Genomic DNA, 19,387 nt, shown 5'->3' with positions numbered 1-19,387 from the left:
AAAAAAAAAAAAAAAAAAAAAAAAAAGAAAAAGAAAAGTCAATAGGCTATTGACTATAAAACAGGGGAAAAATTAAGATATGAGCAATATACTCAAGTTTTTTAGTGATTACAGAGGTAACTATCCAAAAATCAGTTAAAGGGTTGATAATGGATACCCCTGGAGAAGGGGAGAGTAGAGAAGCAACAAAGGAGGGCTATTTTCCTTAATAAGCCTTGAGGAATTGACTCTGAATCATCTTCACATATACCTTCACTAAAAATAAAAACTAAAAATGGAAAAAAGGAACAAAGAATCCCTTTAGGCATGTAATACTCTAGCAGCCTATAGAACGGTGCATATGGAATGTTACTATTTGTGGGGAAATCTTGGGGAGAGGGAAATAGATATGTATCTGCACACATGTGCAGAAAATATCTCTAGGAGAATATCTAATAAACTAGAAACCACGGTTATCTCTGGGGAGGGAAATTAGGCGTCTAGTGCACAAGGGTTGAAAGGTGAGAATTTTCAGCTTTTGAATTTAATCTATCATCTCTCCAAAAAAAAGAAAAAAAATTGGGAAATGTAAAAAGTAAACACGACATCATGTACACATACACATATATAAGCTGCATCTTTAGATGCCTACTTCTCCCATCCTCTTCTTCCCCAGGGGCTTGGCTTCCTTTGAGGAGGGGGTAGTCAGTAAATTATGTCTTAGAAATCCCCTACCATATTCCCAACTCCCCTGTTACTATTCTCAGCCAGAACGCCACCCCAGATCCCCTTTCTCCTCTTAGTAAGCCATCAAGGCTTGTAACTCCCCACCCCTCTAAGACAAACCCCCCCATCCTGACCCTGGTTGGTTCTTTTCTTTAAACAACTCTGAGAGTTCTTCCTTCATTCATCACAAATATTAACGGAGCAGCTACTCCACGCCAGGTACCAGCAAACATGCCAGAGATTCAGTGATGAGCAGGCAGACAAGGATGGAGTTTGTGGGTTTTATGGAGTTTAGGGGTCCTCGGGAACTTAAGCATCTACGTCACATATTTTAAACATTTCATTCTGTATTCAGTGAACGTATTCTCCACCCCTTCCCAACCCCATCTCTTCACACTCCAGCCTGTTCCACAGAGGACTTGAGGAGGAAGCCACAGCTGCTAGCTTGACACCTCCAAGACAGAAAGTTCAGCATGATTCAAGCCAAATGACTGTACAGCCTGGGATAGCAACATTCACCAATAGAGTCACAAACTGAGCCCACATGTTCCTTCACAAAAACCAAATTCCCACTTTCTAGAGAAAAAAAATTATTTTTCCCAAGCCTATAATTTTCTCCTTGATTTTTTCTTGGTGGGGAGGGATTTTTTTCCGTTGGAGTCTATCATCACTAATTTGCCAGGAAGCACCAGGTAAGGCCAAAAGGAATACATACGTAGCAGCTGTTGATTAACATTTAATCTAAAAAGAGCTTATCTTTTATGGTTCTGTGCGCTCATGGCTGTCATTTTCTCTTGAGGTTTGAAATTTCAAAGTAATTTTATTTTTTAAAATTAATTAATTAATTTTTGGCTGCGTTGGGTCTTCGTTGCTGTGCGTGGGCTTTCTCTAGTTGCGGCGAGTGCAGGCTGCTCTTCGTTGTGGTGCACGGGCTCCTCATTGCGGTGGCTTCTCCTTGTTGCGGAGCAGGGGCCCTAGGCGTGCAGGCTTCAGTAGCTGTGGCATGAGGGCTTAGTAGTGGCTCGCAGGCTCTAGAGCGCAGGCTCAGTAGTTGTGGTGCACGGGCTTAGTTGCTCCGTGGCATGTGGGACCTTCCCGGACCAGGGAATGAACCCGTGTCCCCTGCACTGGCAGGCGGATTCTTAACCACTGTGCCACCAGGGAAGACCCTGAAATTTCTAAGTAATTTTATATTTCACTATATAATTCTGTGTTAAAATATAGAGCCTAAAAGGAATGAAATGTTATCAGCCCCAGGGGTCCCGGTATAGAGTATAACATTGCCCCATGGATGGGAAGTTGTCTAGGGAGATGAAAGTTATCACAACACAAAAATATTCTTCAATGAGACGACTATTTAGGAAATCAGAACCCACTGAAACATCTTTCTCTGGTCTGCATCACTGTTGCCCTCCAACTCAAAGGCTTCACCTTGCCAGCTACTGGGTGTCAACATCCATTGTCTTGATACAAACACAACGAAGTGGCAGCTCTGCAAAACTGCTGATTTCCCTGAAGGTGCAATGTCACATGTCCATGCCCTCTGAAAGGCCACAGAAAGTCAGATCAATTCACAACCAAATACCAGAGAGTCATCGGAAAAGGTAATAAAGGGGCTTTGAGGCACTGTGCTAAATGCCAAATAAGTAAAAGCCCGTGGCAAAAGTGGTGATCTCTCCAATAAGTCTGCAAAAATTACCCTCTTACCCTACACTGCAGAAAGCAAGCACGACATGAAGAATGGTATCTTACGCTCTCACATGGTTCTGTCCAAAAAAAAGTTAAGGTAAAAAAATGAATTAATTTTATACTCAATCTAAGAATTAGCATCTAGTTGAAATTACCACCAAATTCCTATTACATGTAAAATAAATAAGCCTGTTTTCATAATTTGCAGTGTCATTTTTCAAGCCCCTCAAGCCCCCTTCCCCCTTAATCTACAGTGCCTGTTTTAAGTGATTTTTTCCTGGAACCAATTATTTTCAGGTAGTCAAAACATCCTTCATTTCATGCCATCCAGCTCAGTTAGTGTATGAAGGTTTCATAGCAAAAGGTTAATGGTGGTGATCTCTGGGTGATAGAATTATGGGTGCCGGTATATTCTCTTTTGCTTAAATATATGTTTTACCTTTTCTAGAATCAATATATAAGATTCAAGTTTTTTTAAAAGTTACACATACATATTTTAAGAGCACTATGGCAGTGCTTCACTGTCACTCCCCCCTTCCTCTTTGCTAACGAAATTTTCTTTCATTCTCGTATTCAGATAAAATGTGCTTAGTGGGAGCTCCCTCAGCTCCAGGAAGAACCAGGAATAGTCCAAAACAATCATAAATGTTCCAGTCCTCTTTGCCAATGATTGGTTTAGAGGTTGGCATGTGACCAAGTTTTAGCCAATCAGGCATAAGGGATGCCTGCTGAGAAGGTTCTGGAAAAGGTTTTCCTCTCTGATAAAAAAGAGGCATAGGAAAAAACCCTAACCCTCCACGTCCTTCATGCTTTTGGATATTATCACATGAGGATGTGATGTCTGGAGCTATGGCTGCCATCTTGTGACCATGAGGAAGTAGCCAAGAAAATCCCAGAAAAGTCTGGTTTTGAGCTGCTGAATTAGCTAAGCCTGAAATCATCAACCTTCAGACTATTTGCTATGTGAGGTAATAAATTCCCGTTGTTTAAGCCACTTTGATTGGTTGCTATGTTTCTCGCAAGCAAAAGCACCCCAAATGATACAAGCACTGTAACTTTGTGATGTTCAGTTTCACAAAGAGCTGTGTGAACCACCATTTTATACTTTTCCATTAAGGGAGACCACAAATGATTTTTTTTCACAAAAACACATACCTAACTCCAAGAGTCATCACTTTAAAACCTGAGATTTTATCTCCACAACCCTCTTTGCAAGGCTCCATATTCTGGCCTTTGGAGGTAATGGTAGTCTCTCGTCTGGAGTGGTCCAGCTTGAGTTGCACCTGTGGGGTTTGGCTAACCCTGTCAGTAACCTTTGGGGAACTTATATCTGAGCCCCCTACCTTGGGGGGTTATATCTCCTAGGCACATCTGGATCTCAGCCCTCAGGAGCTTCCAAAACTGGGCTCCTTTCAATTCCCAACTCAGAACATTCCTGGAGGAAGATATTCCAGGGGTTGCAAAGTCAAACACAGGGGCCAGGCAGTTAACACAAACAAGTGCATCAGGCCAGGTGAGAACTGGGAAACTGGAGAACTCATACCCCCTCTAAAGGGGCAGCTGACAGGTGGGATCACATGTTGCCAGACGTTCCAATACTTTCAAAACCACTTAGAAATCTGGCTTTTTATGTACAATCTCCAAATTTTTAAAAGTTGGCAACTAATTTAGGTATCCTTAAAACTCCATGTGGTGGAGAACAGTATGGAGGTTCCTTAAAAAACTAAAAATAGAACTACCATACGACCCAACAATCCCACTACTGGGCATATACCCTGAGAAAACCATAATTCAAAAAGAGTCATGTACCACAATGTTCATTGCAGCACTATTTACAATAGCCAGGACATGGAAGCAACCTAAGTGTCCATCATCAGATGAATGGATAAAGAAGATGTGGCACATATATACAATGGAATATTACTCAGCCATAAAAGGAAATGAAATTGAGCTATTTGTAGTGAGGTGGATGGACCTAGAGTCTGTCATACAGAGTGAAGTAAGTCAGAAAGAGAAGAACAAATACCGTATGCTAACACATATATATGGAATCTAAGGAAAAAAAAAAGGTCATGAAGAACTTAGGGGTAAGAGGGGAATAAAGACACAGACCTACTAGAGAACAGACTTGAGGATATGGGGAGAGGGAAGGGTAAGCTGTGACAAAGTGAGAAAGTGGCATGAACATATATATATACACTACCAAATGTAAAATAGATAGCTAGTGGGAAGCAGCCGCATAGCACAGGGAGATCAGCTCAGTGCTTTGTGACCACCTAGAGGGGTGGGATAGGGAGGGTGGGAGGGAGGGAGACGCAAGAGGGAAAAGATATGGGAACATATGTATATGTATAACTGATTCACTTTGTTATAAAGCAGAAACTAACACACCATTATAAAGCAATTATACTCCAATAAAGATGTTTAAAAAAAATAAAAATAAAAAACTCCACGTGGACCAAACCAAACTTATCTGAGGGCTGGATCCAGCCTACCAGTTGCCGGCTTACAACCTCTAGACTATTCGCACCTAAAAATCACATAACAATTGTGCACAGCTTTAAAACTGCCAAAGCTCTTTTCTGTTGCCCTTTCCCAAGTGTAAGGAGGGCAGAACTCCTGTATCTCAAGACCAGATCCATTTATACGAGGAGGTATTCCATTTATGGGAAGAGGCATGAGGGAACTTTCTGGAACTATTTCCCATCTTGGTCTGGGTGGTGATTATACAACTGTAGACATGTAAAAATTAATTTTATGCTGGACGCTGAATTTGTACACTTTTTGCATTCTACTGTATGTATGTTCTACCTCAGTAAAAGTTATTAACGATAGTAATAATACATAAACATGGAGGTAATATGCAAAGGCCTTCAGTGTGGAAAAGCCTGTTTTACAATCTTCACCACAAGCTGAGAGACGGATCCTATCACTCTCTTTTCACAGATGAGGAAACTAAGGCTGGAGATGAAAAGACATTTGCATAGGATCCCGCAGGGTGTGAGTGACAGCTGGTTGCAAATCCACATCTGGTTGGCTCAGCCCCAGGGCTGTTCCCCACCCACTTCCCTTCCCAGGCGAGAGCATCCTACCATTTTCCAGACAGCTGGCCTGCCCAGGGCCTCGGGCAGCCCGGGGGGGACAGCGAGTTCTGGAGCGGAAGCCAGAGCGGGCCCATGCCCATATTTGCCCAAGCTATCTCCTCCTTTGCCCTCCCGGGCCGCAAACACAGATGTTCAGTTTGCTTTTTCCCTTTTTCAGTCACAGCCCTCCTGAGGCCCAGTGCTGCCTGCCAAACTCCGCATTCTTGGCGAGAACTGCAGTCAGGCAGGACAGGAGGGGCCCGGGGAGTGACTGTAAGCAGCCCTGGTGGGCTCCCTGGAGGAGGAGGAGCTCCATGCACCCACAGGCGGCTCACCTTGCAGCATGCTCCGGTAGGCTGTGTCGGCGATTGCATAGATGTGGGGGGGCATCTCGTGCCGCTTCTTGCCCTTGTACATGTCGATGATCTTCTCCGAGTAGATGGGCAGCTGCTTGTAGGGGTTCACCACCACGCAGAAGAGGCCCGAGTATGTCTGCCAAACAGAGAACCCATCTTATTTCCAGAACCCAGCAGGGACAAACAGCCCGTGGGGGTCCGGCCATGAGAACACCCACCATGACCTGCATTGTCTGAGCACCACCGTGTGCATTTTCTCACTTCATCCTCACAGTGGCAGCCTTAGACAGATGCGCTCAGAGTCTCATTTTAGAGAGGGGGAAACTGAGGCTCAGAGTCCTAGTGGGAACCTCTTGGCATCACTGTCTCTGGATATAGGGGAAGAGGAGCAAGGGGCAAGACTGGATTTCTAGGGCACCTGTGTTATAGTTTATAAGTTCTGCGTTCAGATCCCAGCTCCACTCTCACCACTGTTGCTTCACCTCCCTGAGCCTCGCGGGCTTAAATAACATCTACCACTTCTGGAGCATCTACTGGGCGCCGGCCACTGAGCTAAGCACTTCACAGTCGTCTTCTTCTTTAATCCTCACATCCACCCTGTGACAGGGATACTATGATTTCCCTGCTGCCCATTTGACAGATGAGGAAACTGAGGCTCCGTGAGGTCACCAGGTCACACAGCTGCTGGGGAATTCGGAACTAAAATCGCGACTGCTAACCCCAGAGCTCATACTCTCGACCATGAACAAAGCACACACTCCCTTGTCTCTAAAATGGTGATGAACACAGCTGCCCTTAAATAGGAATGGTCCTGACACGTTACAACACAGATGAACCTTGGAAACATTACACTGAATGAAAGAAGTCAGACTCAGAAGGTCACGTATCACATGGTTCCATTTATATGAAATGCCCAGAACAGGCAAATCCACAGAAACAGAAAGCAGATCTCTGGTTTCCAGGGACTGCAGAAACGGGGGAACTGGAGTGACTGCTAGCTGGAATGGGTTTCTTTGGGGTGTTATAAAAATGTTCTGGAACCAGACAGTGGTGATAGTAGCACTACACCGTGAGTGAGTGTATTACTGCCACTGAATTGTTTCCTTTAAACTGATGAATATGGTGAATCCATATTATATGGATTTTATCACAATTTTTTTTAAAAAAGTCAGGAATTCCCTGGCAGTCCAGTGGTTAGGACTCGGGGCTTCCACTGCTCGGGGCCCGGGTTCAATCCCTGGTCGGGGAACTAAGATCCCGCAAGCCACGTGGCTCAGCCAAAAAAATAAATTAATTAATCTTAAAAAATTGTCCTATATGTATATGTATAGCTGATTCACTTTGTTATAAAGCAGAAACTAACACACCATTGTAAAGCAATTATACTCCAATAAAGATGTAAAAAAAAAAAAATTATACTGCCCTACCAAGCCCAGAGGAGCGTGTGAAAATGAACAGAACAAGGAAGGGGCGTGAAGAGGCTCGCACACCCTGCCGTGCTGTGCCTGGGGGAGGCGCTGTCCTGGTTCTTACTGTACGCTGGCCTTTCCCATGGGCTGAGGTCACAGCCCAGGAGGGAGGCACCAACCTGTCCCACAGGAACTGCTTTTCCAAACAGTAACATCAGTGCTGCCCAAGGCTCCGATGGCCGGGAAGCATGTCTTCCCTCCAACTCCCCCGAGAAGTGACTAAAGGAGGAGGAACAGATATTCCATCACTGGGTTTCACTCAGAGCAGTGATCAAAGTCACTTTCACTTGACCAAAGTCACCCAGCAAGACCCTGGCAGCACTGAGCTCCAACTTGGCCCACTCCGAGGAGTGGACACTGTCCATAAGGCTGTAGACCTATCCCTGTCCTACAGAAACAATAGATCATTTGTTCATTCATTTACTCATTCATTCATTCTGTGTGTGCCCTCACACTGTGCAAGGCTCTGGGGTTATATTGGAAGACAAAACACACAAGGTCCTGCCCACAAAGGGCTTTCAGTCATGCTGGCAACTGGTTGAAGAGTGGGAGCCTCCCTCCAGGGCACCATTTGCTAAGGGACAATGATGATGAGCGTTGGGCCCGGGCACAGGGAGAATGATGTTCCTGAAAAGGTACAGGACTGGTGGGGGAGGGAGGGAGTAATCCCCCAGGTTCTCACCACTCCCCAAAAAGGGCAAGAGTGAGGTCAACATAAGGCTTATCTAAACATCCATCAGCCACTTATTGAGCACCTACTGTATACCAGGTCTGTGTTAGATGCTGGAGACAAATAAATCAATGATCATTCCTGCCCTCAAAAATCCCCCAGATCAAAAGGGAGACAAGGATGTTCAAAACTAACATCATAACAACAAGGATGGAGCCCAGCGTATCATGGGAGCAAGGAAGGGAGGGCCCTAACCCACATGGGGGTGCTCAGAGAAACTTCAGTGGGGAGGTACTCCCAGCACTGAGACTTAACAGATAAGGTGCTAACCAGCTCAGGTATACAGTGGGTGCTCACTAAATGTCTGCTAAATGAATGCCTGAGGGGTCAGTTAATTACAAAGCTTCCCTGGAGCAGGGGCAGTGCTGCCTTCGTCTCTGTGACCCGGGGCCTTGCACTGGTCCGCACATAGTAGGTGCTCAATAGACATTCGTTGAACAGGTGGCAAAGCTGTTCCAGGGCAGGGCCTGTGTGTCTTGTTCATCTGTGTCCTGCTCCCCAGCTTGGGGCCTCCATGGAGTAAGTGCCCAACAAACAATCGATCGTTTGAATGAAGGTCAACCAAGCCCTACCTCCTCTTCAGGCCTCAACTCCACCTCCAGCTCCTCTCAGGCCATGCCCACTGCCACTGCCATGTCCTTTCCAGAATGTATCATTTACAACCCTAACCACCCCTCCAGGGACCTGGAGGCAGTAAAGGGCAGTGGTTAAGAGTATAGGATTGACTACCAAGGAATTGTTGGAGCTCTCATTCTGCTACTTCTTGGCTGTGTGTCCCTGGGCAAGTCTCTTAGCCTCTCTGAGCCTCAGTTATCCTCATCTGCAAAATGGGCAGGTGTAATAGGAGCTCCTTCATTGGTTTGCTGTGAGATAGCCCTCGTGAAGCATTTAGCTCAGTACCTGGTATGTAATAGGGGCTCAATTAATGTTAGTGACCACCCAGTGCTCCCTTTGTTTCATGATGAAAACCTTGCCACCTTGGAAACTTCACATGGAATGTTCTCTCTCCCTGGAACACTTCTCCCTGATCTTCCCAGAGCCATTTCCATCTGCTCTTTCAGGGCTCAGTCTAAATGTCCCTCCTGGACTGCAAGCTGCACACCAGCATATATCTGACACCCAGCACAGGGCCAGGCACATAGCAGACACTCAGTAAATATTTGCTGAATACAATGAATAGAAGAAAGAAGGGAGGGAGTGAGGGAAGGAGGAAGGAAGGAAGGCATGGCTCTCCCAACTCCATCATCAGCTTCTGAAGGAGAAATATCACCTTCCTCCTGTCTGCCTAGGACACCTCCTGGTGCTATGTACACAGCAAGCACTTAATCCATGCTTCCAGACAGATCTGAATCTCTGTCCAGTTCAGCACATCTTTCCGGGGCACAGTGGCCCTACAGGAAGGACTAGGAAGGCAGCAGCACACCCCACACAGAAGCTGGGCTTCAGAATCTGGAGTCTCAGTCTCCATTGCTCCAACTTGGTTGGTCTCACCTGACCCAGCCCACCTGCACTTGATTGTGCTTCTGCTTCCCCATCCCCACCGGCCCCTTTCCAGCTGGTCAAGTTCAGGTTTCAACATCCCCGCTTCCCATGTCCCAGCCGGCATCTCAGGGCCCGGTGCCACAGCAGGTCCCAGCTGCAGGCCAAGGGTTTCCCTCTTGTGACCGTATTAGGAAGTGAGTCCACTTTTTCCCTAACACTTTATATGGTCAGCCGTGGAGCCCTGAGCTCCCAAGGCCTCCGGCAGAAATGAGGAACAGTGGGGGAAGGTGGAAGAGATGCAGGCTTTAGGTCACAGAGGCCTGGTTGAACCTCAGCCTTGCCCTCATTGCCTGTGTGACTTGAGCAAGAGGCCAAACCCCTGAGCCTCTTCTTCCCCATCTATAAAACAATGGATAACAATACTTTCTTTACCAGGTTGTAGTGCAATGTCATGACTTTCTGAACATGTATCCTAGAGAAAGACCTGGTCCATCAAGAATGTGATCTGCTACAGCCTTGATTTTAAAGGGCAAAAAAGACTAGAAACAACCTAAATGCCCATCAGTGGGAGACTGGCTCAATAACTATGGCTCACTGCCCTTTAAAGGAATACATATGTATGTATACAAATATACATATATTTGCCTCTATATGTATAAAATATTGCTGGAACGCTACATAAGGAACTGGTGACCACGGTTTCTCTAAGGAGGGGAACCAGAAGGTGAGGAATGGGGTTGAAAGGAAAAGTTCTAAAATACCCTTACATACTATTTTATTTACTATTTGCATGTGTTGTCTATTCAAAAAAAATGTTTTAAGTCTGAGTGGTTAGATAGTTGTGAACAGATACAAGAAAAAACCACAAATAAATACATAAATAAGAAATTCCCCATCTCCCCCTCCCCGCCAGACCCTGACAACCACCATTCTACTCTCTGATTCTCTGAGTTTGACTATTTTAGATTCTCATGTAAATGGGATCCTGCGGGATTTTCCCCTCTCTCTCTGGCTTATTGCACTCAGCATAATGTCCTCCAGGTTCATCCCTGTTGTTACAAATGGCAGGATCTCCTTCTGTTTTAAAGCAGGGTTATTACATCATTCGGTGTATCTACCACCTTTCCTTCATCCATTCATCGTTGTAGAATCTATGTTACATATCTGCATCCAGCTCAAGTGTGCCTTATCTTCCTCCCCTCAGTTATCAATCAGCCTCAGGGAGAGGACTGGGCCCTGTGACTCTCAGCATCCCACAGAGAGGGAAGCAGGGGAGTCTGATCCGGTCCCTCCCCAGGCAAGTCTCGTCACCTCTCTGCCTCGGTCACCTCGTGCGCAGGGTGGGATGTGAGCTTCACTCTCGCCAGAGAGCTGGGACTTGGGACGGTAGCCAGTACAAGCAAGGCCCACCTCTTCACTGAGTTCCCTGTGCCTGAAACCCTTGTCTCATCTCCCAGCCCAACACCAGGGACAGAGCCGACTGCTAAGCAGTCATGAAAAATCCCAGGCAGAGAGAAGCCAGCCAACAGCAACAGCCAAGATAGCAAGAGAGTGCTGGACCAGGGATCAGAGCCACATGCATGCCCCACATGTGCCATCAATGATCCTTGGCAGCTCAGGCAAGAACCTGCATCTCTAAGACTAGGAGACGGGACCCTCTGGCTTCTACCTCTTCTAGACCCGAGAGGACAAGACATCAGCCAGGACCTGAGCAAAAGTGCCTTGTTCGAAATGAGCCTTGCAGAATGGAAGGGAACGTTCTCTTCTTTATCAAGGGCAAAGTCGGCCACGGCCAGCTGCCTGAGCATCACCTGCCACCCACCCGTAATAAGGGCTGCTGCGCCTTCCGCTATCACGCGCCGGGTGAATAACTTGCTGTGCCCCCCATCTCCACCCCTGTCCTCCTTTATCTCCTCTGTCACGGACAACAGTTTCTATTTAAGTGATTAAACTGACCAGAAAGGAACGAGACAGCAGTGGCCGTGTGGTCACAAGACTGAAAGGCTTTTCATCTAATCTGTCCAGAGAAGCGTAGCAGGAATTTGAAGATTTGATTCATGTTTTAATCTGCTGTCGGAAGATAGTCTGGGTCTTGGGACCTTCATAAGCCCCTCATTTTTCCTGATTTCTATTTGGGGCTCAAACATCTGTGTCAGAGCATAGCAGGCAAGATTCATATCCAGGCCCATCCTTGACCTCCTTGGATGAAGACGACTCATCTTGGACAGGAGACCCGCTCCCCTCTTGCTCCCTGCAGATTGGTGCCCTTAGAAATATCCACTCTGTGCCAAGAGCCCCAGGTTGATAATGCTTCCAAACAAGGAGTTTGACAAAAGGGACTTTCCCTGTTTAGAGAGCATCTTAGACTGTCCTTGGAGGGACTTCAGTACTCTGAGCCTCAGCTTGAATTAGCACAACATCCACTGAATGAAGTATGCTCGTCTCATCTTACAGACTAGCATACTTCATTCAGTGGAGTTGTACTAATTAAATGAGATAAAGAGGAGGCATTTATAGAATTATGAGTTGCTCCCCTGTTCCCCCTTGGCTCTTTAAAAAGAAAAAACCCATTGTAACCCCCTCTGAACAATCCATAAGAAGAATAGATCATTAATTATGGTACATCCATAGGATAGGTCACAAAGCCCATAAAGGGACATTCTGGCGTTATGAATGAGCAATGGGGATGCTCATCACTGACTTATATGTAGAAAGAAGAGCAGGTCCCCAGCCTAGGTGCACAGGCTTTTCAATAGGTAAACACGCACTATTCTCACATAGAAACACCGGGAATGCACCAACATCTTATCAGCTGTTATCTCTGGGGAGGACTGATTTTTGTGTTTACTGTGCTTTTATGAATTTTCCAAATCTTCTGGAATAAATGTGCCTTACTTTCCTAATTAGGAAAAACGTCTGCAGGACAATTTTAGAGATGACAAGGGAGTTTTGTAATTTTCACATGGTAAAACACAAAGGGCAGGACCAGAGGGCCTAAAGATGGAGGTGACTGTTTCCATAAGTTTGCAGAGAATCCCAGAACATCTGTCTGGTAATAACAAAAATTACCATAACAGCAACAAAACTAATAAAAACAACACCTAGCATGTTGAGTGCCTACAACATGCCAGGAAGCATGCCAAGTGCTTTCTTTTCAGAGTAACCCAGTCTATGAGGCTAGTACTATTCTTGCGTTCATTTTACAGAGAAGGAAACAAAATTTCAGAGAAATTAGATAACTTGCCCAAGGGATTAACATACCCTTTCTGAGAGGCAAGATAGACAAAGGCTGGACTGGGGGACCCTCTGCCCACCAGTTTGGCTTAATGGGGTTACCATGTCCTTCTATATCCTGGGGAGCTGGCCCACCCCACAAGGAACCTGTACCCCTGAGTCACACATCATCTGGTCCAGACTGTCCCACAGAGCTTTCTGTAGTGATAGGAATGTTCTACACTTGTGCTGTCACAGGTATACAGCAGCCACTATTCACAGGTGGCTGTTGGGCATTTAACATGAAGCCCAGTACAAGTGAAGAAGTGAACTTTTAAGAATTGATGCTTAATTAGTTTACATCTAAATTTAGTTAGCCACATGTGGCCGGTGGCTACCATATTGGACAGTGCAGCTCTAGTGCACTCTGATCTGCACAGTCAACCCAGAGGGGTCCAGGTCGATCCAGGCGTTCCCATTTGGGACAGGGAAGGCCTCCATCAAACCTCACCAAGATCCTCATGTCTCCTACCTACTTGACTGCCAGGATGGACAAGCCTTCCCAAGGAGGTTAAGAGCTCTTCTTTATTTCCAAGATGGAGGAAGGGCAGGGAACTACTTCACTGAAATCCGTTGAGCACTGACCAAGCGCCTATGGGATTACATGGAATCTTTGGATCTCCTTTACATGGGGAGGGTGATTGTTCTCATTTTGCAGATGGGAAAACTGAGGCTTCAAGAGGTGAAATAACCTGTTCAATGTCACAGAACTAGGTAGGGCAAGGTGAATGGGAACCCAGGTCTGGACGATTCCATCCCACCTTGCAGCCTCTCTCATTGAAAACTTCAGCCTCCCAACCTGCACCCCGAAGACATCTCCAAGCCTCTCCCTTCCCTCAGGGGTGCAGGAGGCCAGCAAGAAGTGACTGGCTGCCCCAAGATACTCACGTATATGAGTCCTGAGAAGTACCTCTCCCTCAGGTTGTGCAGCACGGAGGCTTCATTGAGACACGTCAGCTCTGCCATGTCCTCCACCTTGGAGAACTTGGGCGGGTTCATCTTCTGGATATCATCTTTGCCGACCGTGACCTTCTTGCCATTCTCCACTAGCTCCACGATCACCTCATCCCCCTTCTCCTCCTTGATGCTGGCCGCCTCGAAGCCCTGCTTCTCCGAAGGGACCCATACCAGCTTCTTGGCGGCCCAGTCAGCCTGGGCCACTGGGCTGTTGATGAAGTTTTTGTCTACAAAGAGGAACTTCTCGTCATCACTGAGCTGGCCCTTCTGTGCCATGGTGCCTGGTTGATCCCCTGGGGAATAAGGCCACAGGGTCAGAATTAGACCAGAACCAAGCCCTAAAGACAGATAAAGCCCTCACCTCATCATGTCTGGGAATGCAGTCTGCAGAAATATTCTTAGAGTACAAAGGTGTTCCCTGTAGGATGGTTTATGTTGTCAAAAAATGGAAACAACCCAAAGGCCCTTCAGTAAAGGATCTCCAGGGGCTTCCCTGGTGGTGCACTGGTTAAGAATTTACCTGCCAGTGGTTGAGAATCTGCCTGCTAAGGTAGGGGACACGGGTTCGAGCCCTGGTCTGGGAGGATACCACATGCCGCGGAGCAACTAGGTCCGTGAGCCACAACTACTGAGCCTGCGCGTCTGGAGCCTGTGCTCCGCAACAAGAGAGGCCGCGATAGTGAGAGGCCCGCACACTGCGATGAAGAGTGGCCCCCGCTTGCCACAACTAGAGAAAGCCCTCGCACAGAAATGAAGACCCAACACAACAAAAATTAATTAATTAATAAACTCCTACCCCCAACATCTTCAAAAAAAAAAAAAATGAATCTACCTGCCAATGCAAGGGACATGGGTTCGAGCCCTGCTCCAGGAAGATCCCACATGCCGCAGAGCAACTAAGCCCGTGCACCACAACTACTGAGCCTACGCTCAAGAGCCCGCGAGCCACAACTACTGAGCCCACGTGCCACAACTACTGAGCCCACGTGCCACAGCTACTGAAGTCTGCGTGCCTAGAGCCCGTGCTCCACAACAAGAGAAGCCACCACAATGAGAAGCCCAAGCACTGCAACAAAGAGTAGCCCCCACTCACCGCAACTAGAGAAAGCCCGTGCAGCAAAGAAGACCAAACGCAGCCAAAGATAAAAACAAACAAATAAATAAATAAATTTATTTTTTAAAAAAAGAAAAGGATCTCCATCATTGCCTGTTGTCCATCAACATGGCATGGGTACATAAACCATTATATTTTCATACAATGACATGCTATCCAGGGGTTAAGATGCAAGAAGTATGTCAAGGTGTGTTGACACAGGAAGATATCCAAGTCTGATAGTTTACTGTAAAAATAAAAGGGGGGTCCTCAAATGGTTAAACAGAGAGTTATCATATGATCCAACAATCCCATTCCTGGGTATATACCCAAGAGAAATGAAAACATACCTCCACACAAAACTCATAAATGAATGTTCATAGAAGCATTATTTCTAATAGCCAAGAAGTGTCAAAAAAAAAAAACCCAAATGTCCATCAACAGATGGATGGATAAATAAAATGGGGCCTCTCCATATAATGGAATATTATTCAGCCATAAAAAGGAATGGGGTACCGATATACACTGAGCATTAATGAATCTTGAAAACACTATACTAAGTAAAAGAATCTAGTCACAGAGGACCACATATTATATGATTCCACTTACCCAAAATGTCCAGAATAGGCAAATCCGTAGAGATAGAAAGTAGATTAGTGGTTGCCAAGAGCTGCGAGAGAATTAGAGGGTGACAGCGAAGGGGTACAGGGTTTCTTTTGGGGGTGATGAAAATGTTCTAGAATGTACTGCAATGATGGATGCACAATTCTGTGAATATGCTAAAAGCCATTCAATTGTACAGTTTAAATGGGTGAATTGTATGGTATTTAAATTATATCTCAATAAAACTGTTTAAAAATGAAATATAGGGAATATTGTAAAATAGTAGGTATAATAACCCATTTTATTTAAAAATATTTAGAATCCATATAGACAGAATGACTGGAGAAATATGCACTTATCAATATAGTTATGAAGGGATTTTTACTTTTTATGGGTTTTTTTGCCAATTTTTTATTGTGGTAAAATATACATAAGTATACTATCTTACTCATTTTATGACACTAAGTTCAGTGACATTAAGTACATTCATATTGTTGTGCAAGTATCACCACCATCCAGCTCCAGAACTCTTTTCATCTTGCAAAACTGAGACTCCACACCCATTAAAGACTAATTCCCCATTGCCTCTTCCCTCCAGCCACTGGCAACCACCATTCTACTTTCTTTTCTTTTGTTTTTTAAAATTTATCTTTTATTATTATTATTTATTTATTTTTGGCTGTGTTGGGTCTTCATTGCTGCACGCGGGCTTTCTCTAGTTGTGGCGAGCGGGGGCTACTCTTTGTTGCAGGGTGCAGGCTTCTTATTGCGGTGGCTTCTCTTGTTGTGGAGCATGGGCTCTAGGCGTGTGGGCTTCAGTAGTTGTGGCACATGGGCCCAGTAGTTGCGATGCATGGGCTGAGTTGCTCTGTAGCATGTGGGATCTTCCCGGACCAGGGCTCGAACCTGTGTCCCCTGCATTGGCAGGCAGATTCTTAACCACTGCGCCACCAGGGAAGCCCTCTACTTTCTATCTCTATGAATTTCACTACTCTAGGAACCTCATATCAGTGGAATCATACGGTATTTGTCCTTTTGTCACTGGCGTATGTCACTTAGCATAATGTCCTCAAGGTTCAACCATGTTGCAGCATGAATCAGAATTTCCTTCCTTTTTTAAGGCTGAATAACATTCCATTGTATGGATATATGACATTTTGTTTACCCATTCATCTGTTGATGGACATTTGAGTTACTTCCACATTTTCTCTATCGTGAATAATGCTACTCTGAACATGAGTATACTTTCTATTACGTATTTTTGCCATACTTACAGTTTTATAACTTTTATTAAATTTATGATCAACAAAAATAGATACTTTAAAAACACCTTCAAATAGCCAATCCACATAAGAAAAAGATGTTCAGCCTCACTAGTAAATGAAGAAATACAAGGTGAAGCAGTGAGATATTGCTTTTCACCCATAGCTTGGCTAAGGTGAGAACCACTGATAATATCCAGTGTTGTCAAGAGTGTAGGGTCCGGGCCTCTGCATACATCACCCTTACAGATGGAAAGTTCCTAAAATTCATGCACACCCCCTGACCTGCAATTCGATTTCTAGCAATTTAGCTTAAGGAAACTGAGAAGTGCTAACAGATGTATAAAAATGTACATTGCAGTGCTATTTGGAACAGCAAAACCTGCAAGCAATCCAAACGGCCTTCAGTGAGTGCCTTGTTAAATTACAGAGCATCCAGGCAACAGAATCCTATAATTCCACCCAAAATTCAAGATGTAGACTTATTTATGCCACGCAAAGATTTTTCCCTTTTGAACCCTCCTACACTGTTGGTGGGAATGGAAGTTGGTACAGCCACTATGGAAAACAGTATGGAGGTTCCTCAGAAAACTAAAAACAGAATTACCATATGATCCAGAAATCCCACTCCTGGGAATATACCTAGACAAAACTATAATTCAGAAAGATACATGCACCCCTATGTTCATAGCAGCACTGTTCACAATAGCCAAAACATGGAAACAACCTAAATGTCCATTGACAGATGAATGGGTAAAGAAGATGTGGTACATATATACAATGGAATACTACTTGGCCATAAAAAAGAACGAAATAATGCCATTTTCAGCAACATGGATGCAGCTAGAGATTATCATACTAAGTGAAGTAAGTCAGAAAGAGAAAGACGAATACCATATGATATCACTTACATGTGGAATCTAAAATATGGACAAATGAACCTATCTACAAAACAGAAACAGACTCACAGACATAGAGATCAGACTTGTGGTTGCCACGGGGGAGAGGGGGAGGGAGAGGGATGGACTAGGAGTTTGGGGTTGGTAGATGCAAATTATTACATTTAGAATGGATAAACAACAAGGTCCTAATGTGTAGCACAGGGAACTATATTCAATATCCTGTGATAAACCATAGTGGAAAAGAATATTTAAAAAAAGAATGTTAAAAAAAGAAGAAATAATAAAAGTGATAATTCATAGAGTTAATGTTGGTTACAGATTTGCACACAATTTTTGAACATCAAAAGAGTATAAATTGGGCTTCCCTGGTGGCGCAGTGGTTGAGAGTCCGCCTGCTGATGGAGGGGACACGGGTTTGTGCCCCGGTCCGGGAAGATCCCACGTGCCGTGGAGCGGCTAGGCCAGTGAGCCATGGCCGCTGAGCCTGCACGTCCGGAGCCTGTGCTCCACAGCGGGAGAGGCCACAACAGTGAGGGGCCTCACTGTTAACAAAAAGATTTTTCCCTTTCATCTTAACATATTTATTTGTCATTTACATGCTTTAAAATCCTCTCATTGTAAATGCACAATTCAGTGATTTTTAGTAAATTTACAGAGCTGTGCATTTATCATGATGCTAAATTTTGGACCATTCCCATCATCTCAAAAGGGTTTCCTCATGGTGGTCTGCAGTCACTCCCTGTTCCTACCCACCACCCTCGGCAACCACTAATCTATTATCTGTCTCTATAGATTTGCCTTTTCGGGGCATTGCATATAAATGGAATAACACAATAGATGACTTTGGACCATGCAAAGATATTTCCGATATCTTTTTAGGTTAAAAACAATATGAATAAATGGAATACTCAGCAATAAAAAGGAACAAACTACACATAAAATAGACGAATCTCAAAAGCAAGCTCGGTGAAAGAAGCAAGACCCAGTCTACATGCTCTATTATTCCACTAATGTGTTAAGTCTAGAAAAGGCAAAACTATGGTGACAGAAAGCAGATCACTGGTTGCCAGAGGCTGGGGAGGCCACTGACCGCCAAGAGGCACAAAGGAAATTTGGGGGTGATGAAAACGTTCTATATCCTGATTATGGTGGTGATTATATAACTGTATACATTTGACAAATCTCATTGAGCTGTACACTTAAAAATCAGTGAATTTTTAAAAAAATGGTGAGTTATATGTAGATTATACCTCAATAAAGCTGATTAAAATATTTATAATAGAGTAATTCTTGTCATTTTATATGTCTGTGTATACATTTTTAAAAGTCTAGAAAACTACACACTAAAATATTTTATATGTCTGTGTATACATTTTTAAAAGTCTAGAAAACTACACGTTAAAATATTAAACTACACACTAAAATATCAATAAAGCTGATTAAAATATTTATAATAGAGTAATTCTTGTCATTTTATATGTCTGTGTATACATTTTTAAAAGTCTAGAAAACTACACACTAAAATATTAAACTAGGGTTCTATTTGGTCAAATATGGGACAAGAGTTGAAAGGTGAATATGTTTAAATCCATGAGCTCATAATGATTAAAAAAAATTCACAAGTCATCCTTGTAAGATGCTGGGGAATCAACCCATTGTATTGAAAACTGGTAACGAAAAGGGGAAACTAAAACACTGATGCTGCCTTTCTACAAACTGTTCCTCAAGGTCACTAAATAATTGACAAGAAGTCTGTCTTTATATAAAACGTCAAGTCATTAAA

General features: G+C 44.4%; 1 protein-coding gene across 3 annotated transcripts in view; it reads right to left on the bottom strand.

Annotated features, from left to right (window-relative positions):
- The window catches only part of MYH11 (myosin heavy chain 11), a 127,950-nt gene that overhangs the window by 96,517 nt on the left and 12,046 nt on the right, over positions 1–19,387 (bottom strand). For all 3 annotated transcript variants that reach the window (XM_027117292.1, XM_027117294.1, XM_027117293.1), the window contains exons 2-3: positions 13,676–14,037; positions 5,813–5,969 (exon numbers count right to left, since the gene is read on the bottom strand). In XM_027117292.1, the coding sequence (XP_026973093.1) occupies positions 5,813–5,969; positions 13,676–14,020 (502 nt within the window). In that variant the 5' untranslated portion in view covers positions 14,021–14,037. The remainder of the gene's footprint in view (positions 1–5,812; positions 5,970–13,675; positions 14,038–19,387) is intronic.

Source organism: Aethalodelphis obliquidens, unplaced genomic scaffold (genome assembly GCF_003676395.1).
Source record: "Aethalodelphis obliquidens isolate GAN/ISIS:26980383/991018 unplaced genomic scaffold, ASM367639v1 scaffold18, whole genome shotgun sequence".
NCBI classification, from domain to species: domain Eukaryota; kingdom Metazoa; phylum Chordata; class Mammalia; order Artiodactyla; family Delphinidae; genus Aethalodelphis; species Aethalodelphis obliquidens.
Note: the sequence above shows the minus strand (reverse complement) of the source record. Positions and strands in the feature narration are given on the sequence as shown.